The sequence below is a fragment of the Triturus cristatus genome, chromosome 7, assembly GCF_964204655.1.
Source record: "Triturus cristatus chromosome 7, aTriCri1.1, whole genome shotgun sequence".
In the NCBI taxonomy this organism is placed as follows: domain Eukaryota; kingdom Metazoa; phylum Chordata; class Amphibia; order Caudata; family Salamandridae; genus Triturus; species Triturus cristatus.
Window position 1 is genome coordinate 487894677 of NC_140590.1, and position 14126 is coordinate 487908802.

Genomic DNA, 14126 nt, shown 5'->3' on the forward strand with positions numbered 1-14126 from the left:
CTATGAGGGTTTGCTTTTTCCAGGATGTTGTTACTTTTTTTGTAGGCTGCATATTGCTCTTGTCTATTGCGTCATTTAAATTGAGCCTCATCCAGGTGTTTTAGTTGGCAGCAATTGGGTTGTAGTTGAAGGCAGTGTGAGTTTTTCTCAGTGGGGCAGTATGGTGTTCAGTGGGGGAGAGGATGTGGCACTATGGCCAGAGCTGCTGAATTTGGAACTGGGGAACCAGGTTCAGCCTTAATAACCAGTCCACCAGACGACTCTCCAGAGGGAGCACAATCCTTTGCTAGACCTTAGAAGGCTTCGCAAGACCTTAGAAGCGCTGATGTCTTAGCACCAGCAGGTGGACCCTAGCAGTGGCAAGTCTGGGTTAACCTTCAAGGTTTGTCCACCACAATCCATACTGAAGTTCACCTCCAGTCTTGCGGGTAGGCCTATGAAGCAGCACAGCCAAGAACAACAGTGACTGTCACTGAGGTCACAGGACCCTTGAGAAGGGCCAGCTCTAGGGCAGTGCAAACGGTGTGACCGGGTGCTGACTTTGGGAGGAGGCATTATGTTTACAAGTATATTAAGGTTTTAAAAGTGCTTGCTGCCTCCTTCCTGGCCTCCAGCAATTTTCGGCAACAATAAAAATGTCATGATGACTCTGGTGTTTAATGTTCTTCCTAGAGAGAGATCAGAGATTTGTCTAGTTGAAGTTTTGACTCATGGATAGGTAGCACAGAGGGTTAATGTGCCTGCTGCAAAGAACATGTACCATGCAGATCACAAAGTGCACATAATGTAAATAGGTCAGTGGGCAGCTGCTTTTGTCAGAGAAATCCTTTTGTTGCTTGCAGTTTATAAGTTAAAATCCTAACAGTACAGTGCACTATTAACCTATATGGCCTACTAGTATGGTTGTCATGTGACTCCTACAACTTGTAGTCCTTAGTCTTATGTAACATTTTCTATACAGTGATTTACACACATATTGATTGTCTCTGAGTAATGTGTGGGATGTAAACTGCTCTGACACCCTACACTGGTATGAGCGGCGCTGTAAATCAAATTAAATGCATCAGAGAGAGTGTGGTTCCCCATCGTCCCAATACTAGTGGGAACGTTGGATGTTTCAAGGAGGAGCGGATTTGGCATTAATGCCATAGGTGCTGACTTCGGTTCTGGGGACCTGGGTTCGAGTCCTGGTATCGGCTCAACATCTTGTGATCCTGGCAAAATCACTTAATTTACCAGTGACTTATGAAAAATGAATTTGACCTTGATTAAAGTCACTGGTGCTTGTTTAACATGTTCCGATCCCTAGAGCGGAGTCCACAAGCCGAATATAACAAATATTGTCAAGTATGCCTACCATCTGTCCTCATTAATTTAAATGTTTTCTTGTGCAGTTATTTCTGAAGCTTTGTAAGGCGATCTTCTTAATAAGCCAACTATGCGAACAAATTGACTCTTGATGCTGCTAGAGAATAAAGATGTATATATCCTTTTGAATCACTTATATCACATGTGTATGATGTAAATGTCCCCTAGGCCTTCTTGGAAAACTGTGGCTGGCCTCCTACTGACATGGCAACACCTGGCCATACTCCACATAATCATGGATGTTTTAATTGTGTCAGAAAGCATGTTTTGTGGAACTTCTTTTTCTGAAATCTTGTATAGGGGCAAGGATGTGGCACAACAGCCAGAGCTGAAGACTGTGTAGTTGGGGAGCCAGGTTCAATTCTTGATGTCTGCTCAACATCCTGTGATTCTGGGCAAATCACTAAATCTCCCTGTGCTTACAAAAAATGAATGTGTGCTTGTTTGTATACCCTAGCACCATGCCATCTAGGCTTTCAAGCCACACTTTAGAGATAACTTATAGATCTATAAAGCTAAGCTTTTCCTACAAGGTAGTTTACCCTGCTATGTGTCACAGTAATGTGCTTAAGTTACAGCTAGCAAGACGACAGTGGTGCTTATGGCAAAAATATATTTTTGTAACATATGTGGGTGATGTAAATATACACAGCAGCACACATATGACATATAACTTCCCATGACTTTGGTGTACTTTAGGCACTATTTACAATGGACTTACAGGGAGGAGAAATAGGGAGTTCCAATGAACAGTACATGTATTAGAGAAGAGGCACTGGCACTTGAATACTGTTTAGCAGTGCACGGAGTCCTGAAGCCACTAAACATAAGGTCCAGAAAAATGTGAAAAATGTGGGGTGACCATGCAGAAAAGGCAGATTTGCTACAGGTGTCCTCCACCACCCGAAGGGGCAGTTGGCAAAGAAGGGAACAGGAAGAAACCAGTGATATTCCAACAGGCACTTCAAAAAGCGAACAGAAAATGCAGGGCTCAGTTAATGGCAGAAGCCAGTAGCATTCAAAACTAGCCTAAGGAGTCACCGCAGGTAAATTTAACAAGCATTGGCATAGCCAATAGGTCTCGCCTTTGGGACCTTATAAGTGTTTAGCCATGCAACAGTTGCATAACTAAACACTTATAAGGTCCCAAAAGCGAGACCTATTGGCTATGCCAAGCGGCCGTGAGGCCGCAAAAGTGAGCGATCAAACATCAAAGCGGCCGTGCGGCCGCGAAAGTGAAAGTAATCACGGTAAAAGAGGAGCGCGCGCCCGCGCACATGCACTGTAGCTCTAGGCTGGCCTGGTAGCACTTTTTGGAGCCCTCTCAATAAGTCTCGCCAGACCAGCGCATGCGCTGGGTCAGGCGAGACCTAAAAAGCACCCACAGCAGGCACCAAGTACAAAAGCAGTGAAACAGTGACTTGAACACTGAAAGCAAAAAGATCACAGACAGATGAGGCAACAGCGTAAGTAAAAGCAGTGGTCAGCCCCCAAACACCCCATCCTCGCAAGAACAGTGCCAAAGTGGCAAGGATGACTGGAGGGGAGGTCGCCCCTAAAGGAAGCCTTGGAATGTCAAATGCCATAGCCACTAGGGCAAACCAGGAATTCCCACCGGGGTGGCACTACCTCCCCGAATCACATTGGGAGCCAACAGGACAGCTGCAAAGGTAGCAAGTTATTCCTAAACCACTGCAAATAATAAACCCTCCACAAGAGTAAAGGCAGTGAAGTGGACTCCACATCAAGACAAGAGTGATCTCAGTATCTGTGAACAAAGATGTAAATAAAAAATGATTTGAAGTAAAGAATAGCATAATCATGACTCGCCTCAGAGTAAAAGCGTAAAATGGATAATAGACTGTGTCTTCTAACTCTCTTTCCAGGCGTCATCTCTTCTAGGTTTTTGCGTATAAAAGTGGGGTGGAGAGGCTCGAGTGATGAGTTACGAGAAGTCCTAACTACAAGAGAGTAAATATTTGCGGTGTGGGCTCTTTTCTAACAGCCTTTCAAATATTTCATGTACCCATTGTTTACCTAAATGTGTCATTCCTGACCATGGTGAACCCCCATGACAGTTTCAGGTATAAACTGACAGAATTCCATTCATGAAAGCGGCTACGGGGCTCATTTCAGCAAAAGAAAAAACTCAAAACCGGTCACGCCTGAAAATCCCGTAGGGGATGTACATAACTCGACAAGACAGCCTGCTTTTTGGAGAATGTTAACCACATTTCTGGCTTGTAACGTATCAATTTAGTCAATACATTATACACTAGAATTACAAGAAGGGCCGTTGGGAACCTCTGAAGCAGGGCCCGGAAAGTACAGACTGTCCCATCTTCCACTAGGTCTCCCAGGCTATGTATTCCTGCCCTGCGTCACACCTTTACCTCTACCCGTTCGGTACGTTTTTAAAACGCGGTTAAAGACCACAACGGCAATTCAGGGGCATCTGCAGCTCCTGTGCAGGTACGGGCTAAGAGGAACAAATTCTAATTCATTTTTAAATGGGCAGAGTAAGAAAGATTTCTGGAGCAAATAAGAAAAACACTTTAAACACGGACAAAATGTGGTTATGTGGACTACTTAGTCAGTTAATGTACCTTTCGCTGTCCTTCTAAATTATTTGTAATATTCGATAAAAGCATCAGACTGTGTCTCTTAAAGAGAAAGAAAAGAATATCTAGTTACTACAATCAGGTAAAGACGGTGAATGTTTTTATTATGTTCCACACAAGCTCAGACGTCTTAAAGGAAGGTGGCTTCCATCCCAGTGGCTAAGGCTTACCTGCGGTGTCCTAGATGGAGATATTTTAGGGTCCTCATTGCTTGAGGTAGAAGGCGACCCCCACCGCGCTGACCGTGTCCTGGAACCTCTTATCCACGTACATGTGCAGCAGGGAGGTCTTGCCTACATGCACGTCCCCCAGCAGCACCACCTTCACGTCGGGCTTCTTCATCCTGCTGCTGACGGCGGGGTGAGGGGCTGCGGCACCGGAGTTCTCCGTCTGCGGCACCGTGCTGGGGACCTCAGCGCCTGTCCGAGGAGGCTGTTCTCACACACACTAGAGACGCAGCTCAGAAGCTGGCTGGATACACCGACCACCCCGCATTCTTCCGACGCCTTACTCCTGGACGACCACGGGCAAACACCGCTGTACTTTGAGCTTTCGTCAACTTTTTATGCGCGACGTTCGCCTTCCCTGTTCTTTACGGCCCGCATTCCCAGAATCTTCATCTTTTTTGTTTGGCTTTTTTTTTTGTTCTCACTTAGCGCCACCTTACTGAAGTTGTTGGGTAGGACAGACAACGTTTACGGAACCTCTGACACACTTTCATCCGGATCTGGAAGCTGTCTCTGACTGTTGACAGTTGCGATAGTTCCCTTCTCCTGTCAAAGGGGGCAGAGCAGGAAGCACGTTCATGCAGTCGCAGGACATCCCTCCACAAAGAACAAGCGCGGCCCGTGATGGGACGGACAGATGTGCACACGGGGAATGCCTTTACTGGTGGCGGAAAAAAAAGTCCCCAGTGTATCACGCCGCCAGTAAAGCATCCAATCCCCATGTGCACATCTGTCTCCTTTGTCTCCCCGCTTGCACGCTGGAATCGTATCGATTGCAAAGGGCCTCTGCATGGCAGAGCAGCGCATGCGCTGCTTTCGCCAGGCCGAGACCTAAAAATGGGTACATGGGCGAGGCGGAATTCAGTGCTTTTTGTGACAGGAATAAATGCTGGGCATACAGCTCCATGAACACGGAGAAAAGAGAAAACACAATGGCGCTGCGGAGTCACTTTTATCTTGCAGGTTGAAATGCACATGTACACGCACCCCAAACTGAAAGTACATGCCAGGCATCGCTGATAGACTTGTGCCACAGCACCCTGTCAGGACTGACAATAAACACTAGAGGATGATGATCAAGTCCACTGGGAAGGACTTAGTAGCAATGGAGTAGTTGTGCTGCATAAAGAGAGACTTTGGAGAGAAGTGGACAAATATACACAGTTAGCTTGAGGAAAGAACACAGGGCGGTTGTGCCAGGGAGTAGATGGCCATCGAACATGTAATCTTGCAATGTATCTATCAGAGTGTCATTTCTGCTCTTAAAGGAATCTATTAATCCCACTTCATAGCTTACATATGAAATCTAGAAAAGTAAGAGTTATGGGCAATTTTTATCGTGTTGTACTGCAATCTGTGCACTTACTACAATACCGCTTCACTTCACACAAGCTAGAAAGCAACAGAGGGTGGGGGCGAGGGAGTTCACAGAGCCGAGCACACAAAGGAGTAACAACGGTTCCTGTGGACTCATAAAAAATGATTCAAGCAATATAATTTGCACAATCGCAATAAAAAGAGGGTAGAATAATGTCAGAGGGCAAGGAACCACCAACACATTTGTACAATTATGACTTGTTTTATAAACACAACAGACTTATTATATACATTGTTTAAATTTACAATAGAACAGATATTTGTGCACTGTGTCCCAAAGTGAAAAATGGAACCTAATCGTAAGTGACAGGGTGTATATTTATATACAACGTTTCCATAAATCTTAAAAGGCGACCATTCTTGTATAATTTCTTTGTAAACAGCAACTTTATATAATAATACGCGCTGGGCAATGGTTTGCTTTTTCATCTTGTCGACAGCGTTTCGACCCTCTATCAGTACGGGGTCTCCTCAGATCTAGTGATGCAGGGACATCTGGATTGCTTAATGCGCAGCCTTGTGAACTAGTGCCACAAGTGAGAAGTGAAAGGGTATTACTCACAAGAGGACCCGTCCGGGTACTCAGTGTGAGGAAAGGCTGGCAGTCAGGGGTACGGTTTGGCCAACCGGCTCTTTACATCAACTCGCTATAGCCATACCCTACACTTCCTGTCCCTTCATCTCGCTCTTCTAGGTTCTTTTTCACCCGTTTTCTCACTCTGTCACTCATTTCCTATCTTTTCCATCCTTCTTCTTTCTCTTTTCTTCCTTTCTCTCTCTTGATCTGGGTCAACAACTGATGATGAATAATCGATCCTGATCCCAAAAAATACCCTCCACCTGCAACCACCGGCACAAATTAAACAAGCCTCAGTCACATCTAGACCTGTGTTAACGTACGGTAACCAAACCGTGGTACTGGGTACTGCACATGATCATATGGATCAAGACCATGGTGTAATGGCTTTGGAGAATATTCTCCATACTGAATATTGAGTCTGTTCAGGACATTTATGCCAAGCAATGTGTCACTTTTCTTTTTATAGTGATGTAATTTTAACTTAACTTGTTTACTAGGGAGCCTGGGCAGTTGTAGTTTTTCACTTGCAACAAATTATTCAACGCAGAAAGAGTTCCAATGTGTCTTTTACTTTTTCAGGGTGTTTGTATATCTAGACCCAGATCTCATCCCCGAAACTATCTGCAATGCTTTGCTGCACGAGACCCAGGCAGCCAAAGTCAACCAAACTCCCACAGCCTGCATGTGCTACGTGATCACACACACCATGCAAGCAGCTCTGGGACAGCACTGTGACGTCCAGGCCCTTCAGTGGGCATTGCAGGTAAGGATGAGCAGGCACTCAGTTCTAACCCTCACAGCATGCCTTTTGATAAGACATACATTGTTACTTTGTGCTATAGGTTCTGAGTAGTTTCCTGGCTTAGTATTACACCACCTCTGTGCTCTGAAGTCACTTTTGGGAAGTATATTTATTCATTTATGTATTTTTGGTGTTTTATTATATTCTAAGGTGTGTCTTTTCGGCCACTTTGGGGGTGCAATGTGATGTGTTTGAGTTGTGGTGTGGTGGTTCTATTCATGATCATTAGTAAGAGGTAGATCATCAGCTGTCTCCCTGATGGACCGTCAATTCAGTAGTTAATATACTGATTATGGTGAAAGGCAAAAGCATTAGAGCCTGATTTATAGTTTGGTGGATAGGGTATTCCTTCGCAAATGCAACGGGATACCATGTCTGAAACATCTCAAGGTCCATCTGCCCTATTTAGGGCCTTGACGACTGCTGGCTTTTGTTGTAAGTAGATTAGATAGGCATCAGGACACGTCTTCAGGTTGTAAGATAGATTTATTAAGATAGCACAGCAGAGATAAAGCACTTCGCTAGCTGACCAGACCACCAACTTCCAAGACTAGAACATTCACATACCAGATAGAACACTCATAGGTAGAGAGGGAGGTTGAGAAGACATAAACACAAAGAATGGACTACTGACCCCAAGTAGCCATAACAAAGCAAGCACATATATACAACATATCTTCTTCCTATTCACATACCAGATAGAACACTCATAGGTAGAGAGGGAGGTTGAGAAGACATAAACACAAAGAATGGACTACTGACCCCAAGTAGCCATAACAAAGCAAGCACATATATACAGCTTTCTGTTGACGGAGCACAGGTTTGCTCCTTCGATGAAAAGCATCCTCCAACACCACGATAGAGAAGGGGCCAAGGGAGGACTAGCATTACACCACCCACTCCATTTAGAGTGGAACGTGTGATGTTCTTTATTTTCCTACCCGTCACCACCATGTTGTGGGACAGAAAAAAGCAAATGACGACACCCTCACGCCTAGGGAAACAAGCATTGGCATAGCCGATAGGGCTCGCCTTTGGGACCTTATAAGTGTTTAGCCATGCAGCAGTTGATGTAAGGATATTGTGCTGCATAACTAAATACTTATAAGGTCCCAAAAGCGAGACCTATTGGCTGTGCCAATGCTTGTTATTAGAGCAAATGGCATGTCTTTTGTTCAAATTAAGCTCGCCTAAACGGCTCTTTTCTCGAGCACCGGTCAAACCTCCAATTCGCCCTCTTCCGGGAACCAGGTGAGAAACAAAAAAAGCCTCAGTACGGCTTGTGAACTAAAGTAAATTTCCACTTCTAAACGGCCTACTACTGTACATTATGCAAAAATAGTTTTTATTAAACTCAGTTGATAAACTAAAGCATTTTCTGATCAAATAAAGAAAAGCCCACAAACCTAATTAGAGAAATTCAAATATGTTCCCAGGGTCAGAGACCGAGCGCACCAGTGAGTGAAAACCGCTGAAGTACAGACTAGAGTTAAATAATGTCAGACTCGTACTTACAGGAACAAAGTAATAACACCAGCAACGCCACAATTTCAGCCTGGGAGCCATCCATGCTTCCTTGCTTTTCCTAAAACCACGTAAAAGAGAAATAAAATAGAAACAGAAGCCAAAACTGGGCCGAAGCCAAGATAAAGCCCGGAGCAAACAACGAAGCCTCGGCCCCGCCCTGCTCAGCGTGACATCACCATGCACACACCTAGCACAAACTGACTCAACTGTGCAGGGCCAAGAGGGCGGTGATTGGGTGCCTGAGGGTGTATATCGTTGGATACTGTCTGTGTCAGTCATTCTGAGAACCAACCGGCGCTAAGATGATTGTCTTCCTGTTTTATTAAGCTGCCTTTCGATGGCAGAAGACTTTTTTGAAAGGAGCCTGTGTGAGGTGAAAGAAACCAACATACTTTCGTGGGTGGAGTAATTAAGTAAGGTACAGAACAATGCAATAAATGAGGAGAGGCACCCGTTTTGAGCTGCGCAGCCGACAGACCACAACATGGGGATTATTATTTTTTTTTTTTAAGTAATTCAAAGAAAACAAGCATTGGCCGCGCGGGAAACAAGCATTGGCCGCGCGGGAAACAAGCATTGGCCGCGCGGGAAACAAGCATTGGCCGCGCAGTAAACAAGCATTGGCCGCAAAAATGAAACTGATGAATGCTGCGAAATTGAAACTGATCGCGCGGCCTGCTGCAGTATAGAGAGGCGGGGGGGGGGGGAGAAGTGGAGGCCAGCAGAGTGACGCGATCTGTGGTGGGGGAGGGGTAGGGATTTGAAGCACAGAGAGAGGCATGCAAAGCGCGCGCCCACGCACATGCACTCAAGCTCTAGGCCGACCATGGCAGCATTTGGTAGCACTTTTTTTTACCCCTTACTAAAAGTCGAGCAAGCAGCACATGCGCTGCTCTAGGCTCGACCTAAAACCTCTCTGGGTGTGAGGGTCATCGTTTTTTGTTTTTCAATAACACAACTTTGAGAGTTTGTTTTTGAATAAAAAGGTTGTTAAAGTTTGGTGGATCACCTGCAAAATTGATGGCGACCACCGACAAAACTTTTTGCACCTCAACTGGACCCGCCGTGACCGCGGTTTCTGTCACAGTACAGAGATCACTGCTGGGCCAGTTGAAATTTCTAAAGCTGGCGGACCGTAGTTCATCAGGGTGGCGTTAGTAATGCCCTTTGCCATCCTGGTGGATAGAGTACTGTCTGCCAAACTATATATGGCCATTAGTCATGAGGGATTTGGGTGTGGAATTTATGATTATTGGATAGATCACATATTTTGTATATTGTGGGAGTTGTGGCATTCTGTGGTGTCTATTGATGTATTTGGGGTCGAGGAGCTCAGCCATAAGCATGTCCATTTATTTCCACCAATTGCATGAGGAGTAGATAGTTTGGTTGCATTCTCAAGAAAAGGGATAGCGAGTTCACAACTATGGTTCCTGAATTCCGTGCCTTAGACTTCTAAATCTTGGTTGGAATATCCTTGCAGCCTTAATTTACCAAAGATTACTTGTTGTACCATACGTTTTGCTGGGTTTTTCCATTTATTCTGATGCAAAGTGCTTTGTGCAGGGTTCGTAATATTTTGACTTTCATCTTGGCTGCCGCTCGGAAAAGCAGAGCACTTTTGGGCCAGTTTAATGTTTGTGTTTTTCAATTGAGAGTCATTTTTGCTGAGGGGCTGTGCAGACCATGGTCCGCATGATGGTCTGTCTGTAGGAGTTGTAGAATATTACGAAGTATTAATGGTTGGAAATTTATGTCATTTTCCACAGCATTAATTGGAACGACAAATGCTAGTTTGATGTAGAAAATTACTCTGAATCTTCCTCTATGTGGGTTTGGGTCAGGCCTGTTCGATGTGCTGGGGGGAATGGTACTGGCCTGTGTATTTCCCTCGTCCACTGGTAGACATGGTTGAGATAATCTACACTGTTAGGATTATTGGCTTAGCTTCCAGCATGTGTCTTCAAACAGATGTGGATCTGAGCATCATTTGTCCACATCTGGAATTGTTCATTCAGTTGAGCCAATGGGCATCATATTTTGAAAGATAGAAAAGATGTTAATGGACCCTTGGGTACCTTGTATGTGGCTTTCTCAATGGATCTAGTCCAAGGGTCTTTAACTTCTTCTTTACTACAAGCTACTTTTCTTAAAGGAAAATAATCATGTGCTACTAATATTAATAGTGGTGTGTTAGTGACCACATCAGACAAGATTACATTAGTGGTCACCTCTCCATGGAAGATTACCAGCAGTGATCCCCTCAGTGCATCAAGGAGGTGCCAACTGCAATGTAAAAAAGACTTTATCAATTTAGAATGCCTTTGCATGGCTAATACATACAAGCCATAGCTGCAATGTCCATGGCACTGAGGTAATTGTATTAGTTACAAGTGTTTCCCACTTCGTACAATTTGACGCTCAGATATCTGTATTAAATATATTTTAGAAAATCAAAAACATTTCTGCAAACATCAGGTTAAGAGTTGCTCTAAATACACACATTGTTGTCTCTAATAGACATTTTTTAATTTTTGTATACATATATTAATTCAACCAAGCAAAAGCTTCCAATTTATTAGGCTAGGCTGCTCACAGGAGAGCTACTTAGAGTCAGCTGGAGAGCTATCAGTAGCTCTAATGCTACTCGTTTGAAGAAGTACAATGACTAGGTCAGGCTTCTCCGAGTCAACTAATAAGCTTAGGATTGGTTAAGACCTCTTACTGAATGACCTGAAATATCCAAACCTTATCATGTAGAAGAACCAGAACCAGTCTAATGAGGTACTTGTGATCAAGTTCACTATTTTACTCTTCTTAGCAGGATTTTGTGATCCACTGTAAACTATACAGTGGGTAGGAGTTGATTGATTGCTGTACAATGACCTTTATCCGGAGAGCTGAAACAGTCCTGTCTGTCAGCTCACTGGATATCTACCACTCTGAAATGTCCAAATCCCATTTGGCAGTCTTGGACTAGAGCGGGTTGTTCCACATTTTCCTGTGACTTACCTTTCCAGGATTTTACTTGCCTAAGGGAGATTCAAGTTCTGTCAATAATTAAACAGGAACCCAGAATCAACTATTAGTTATATGCGACTGCTTTTCAGGCTTTAATTTTATTCTGTTAATTACCCACATAGATATTATTTTTTATGATTATTTTTGTATTTATGCTGGGACTGTCTAAAGGTGCCTTTTGAAATAAAAAAAATTAAAGCTGTTTTTTTATTTCTCCTGAAGTGTAAGTAGTTTAAAGTTTGTCTCAAATCCACAGGAAGGGAATTCCATGCTCTTGCTGCCTGGTATGTGAAATCTCTGCCGACCTGAAGGTATTAGGTCCCTAACCTGATAGGGAGGTGAGCAGGAATGCAGGGTCCATGCAGGAGCACATGCATTGAACAAACAAAGGGCCTTCGTTGTGCGGTGCTTTGAAGTAAATGTAGACGTTTTTGAAAACTATATGTTTGTTCACGATAGCCAAAGAAATGTTTGTAGGTGCCCTGAAAGAGGAATGCTTGGGCAATTTAAGGAGCAGCCAGACAGTCACATTCTGCTCAATTTGCATTTGGAAAGTGGTGCAGAAAGATAGCCCTAGATAAAGGACATTTGCATAATCCATTCTAGAATCTGCGACCTACTGAAAAACAGGATAGTGTTTCTCTTTCAGAAGGAAAGGCCGAATTTTCCTCAATGATGGAAATAGACAGGGTGCTGAAGTTGTGGATTGCTATTGTATGAAAGACAGTAGAACTTGACATAGTACTCCATGGTTCTTTACAGTTCTGGGGCTGTATTGTGTAAAGTGCACACTGCCACAGTGCACCTTTAACTTGATGCATTGACCGCAGAGCAGTGCACCCTGTTATAGTTAATGCACTGCCCACGAAGCACATACAAACTATCACCTGCAGTAGTGGCGGCGCATTAGTGAAAAGCATGCTGGCTGTTTCAATGAGCTAGTCTATCTGTCACAGTGCAGCCAAAACCATGGCTTGCCTTTTTAAAAGGAAGCAGAGATCCCTCTGCAGGTAGGTGAAGTGAGTGTTTGCACCTGCCAACAGCAAAATGTCTATGAGGGGAGGGTCTGTGGTATTCCTTTTCCCTACTTTCACGCAACACCGTCAGTGGGTGCACTGACTGTGTGCCATCTCTGAGCAAGGCCTCTGACCTTCTGGTCAGGGTAACAGTTCTCCCCTCGGGCAGCTCCATTATCTCATAGAGACTACTTGCCGCAGATTCCTTAACATAGAATTATCCCCAGGCGTTAGACTGGACCCAGAAAACTTTCTTGCCCAGCATCTCTGCACGCCGGGGGGGCGGCACCATGCGACTCCGACCCGACGTCCTCCGCGGGCGTGACGTCAGCGAGGTCACATAAGCCCCACCCCGGCACGCTGACGTCAGTTTTCTTCTTTTCCGCATGCAACGCGGACCCGGATCGTGTTCCTGGCCTGTTCCAGGCCATCTTTTTACGCTGAGCATTTTCTTGGGTACGGTGTGCGAATGCCTTTGGGCTTCAAGACGTGCTTGTCTTGCTCACGCCAGATGTCGGCGACGGATCCTCACCCCATCTGTATGTGGTGTTTGGGGAGCCCCACAACTCAACGGACTGCGAGGCGTGTCAGCAAATGAAGCCGAAGTCCCGGCGGGAGTGCCGGATGAAACTCCTTTCGGCACGCATGTCCAGGTCAGTGGCGTCGCCGCGTCCATCCCCCGCGGACTGCTTCAAGACCCGCCGCTTCCGTCTCCGACATCGTCCTCCTCCCAGGCCGCAAGGGCGTCGCACACCTGTTGGTAAGTGTTGCAGTTTGTCCCCGAGGCCCAGTCCCCGGCCTGTTGTGGGCGTGGGTTCTCCGTGGGTGGTGCGGTCCAGTGCGTCGCCACCCTATCTGGCGTTTCCCGGCACGTGGCAACCAGAGCCCAGATTGAGGCCTATGCGGCGGCCCTGCAGGCCTCTTTGGCTCTTCCTTCTTCTCCCTCTCTTCCTGGGACGTCTGCAGATCCCTTGCCGTATGCGGGGACTCCTGTGGCATCGCCGGTGGCTCCGGCACCGACAGGTTCGGATCCAGGTTTGAAGGATGATTCGTCTTCGGACGCCCCCTCTTCTCCGGAGATTCGGCAGCTGTTTGGTTCGTCTTCTCCGGAGACGGGTCGCCACGTCGTGGCTTTTTCCCCGGTATCTTCTAAGGACGGCTCTTCGCCGTCGCCGCGACCGCAATCTTCGGCAGAGGCGCCTCAGGTTCCCCATTCGTCGGTCCACCCTCCCCCGTTTCGAGCTTGGCCTTTCCTTCCTCCGGTTGGGCTGGGGGACTGCCGCCTTAGCTTGCAGCCGTCGCCCACGGAGGAACTGCTTTCCCCGCCGCGGGGCCCTACAGAGGCGAGTGCTGCCTTTGCTCGGGCTGTTTCCACGGCTGCGGGCATCCTGCGCATGGGCGATCCAGCTGCCCATTTCCCCACGGATCATCTGCTGGAGGTTCTTCACCAGGGCTCTCGTGGACGGGAGCTGTTTCTTCCCTTCGAGGCTGCGCTCCACAATTCTCTTTTGGGGGTGTCCTGCCACGGGTGACCCGGTGCCCCAGCCTCTTCTGCACCACCACTGTCCTGCTCCGCATGATCCTGTC

General features: G+C 46.0%; 1 protein-coding gene across 4 annotated transcripts in view; it reads left to right on the forward strand.

Annotated features, from left to right (window-relative positions):
* PIK3R6 (phosphoinositide-3-kinase regulatory subunit 6) overlaps positions 1–14126 on the forward strand; it is a 521088-nt gene that overhangs the window by 293401 nt on the left and 213561 nt on the right. For all 4 annotated transcript variants that reach the window (XM_085616834.1, XM_085616836.1, XM_085616835.1 and 1 more), the window contains one exon: positions 6753–6936. In XM_085616834.1, the coding sequence (XP_085472960.1) occupies positions 6753–6936 (184 nt within the window). The remainder of the gene's footprint in view (positions 1–6752; positions 6937–14126) is intronic.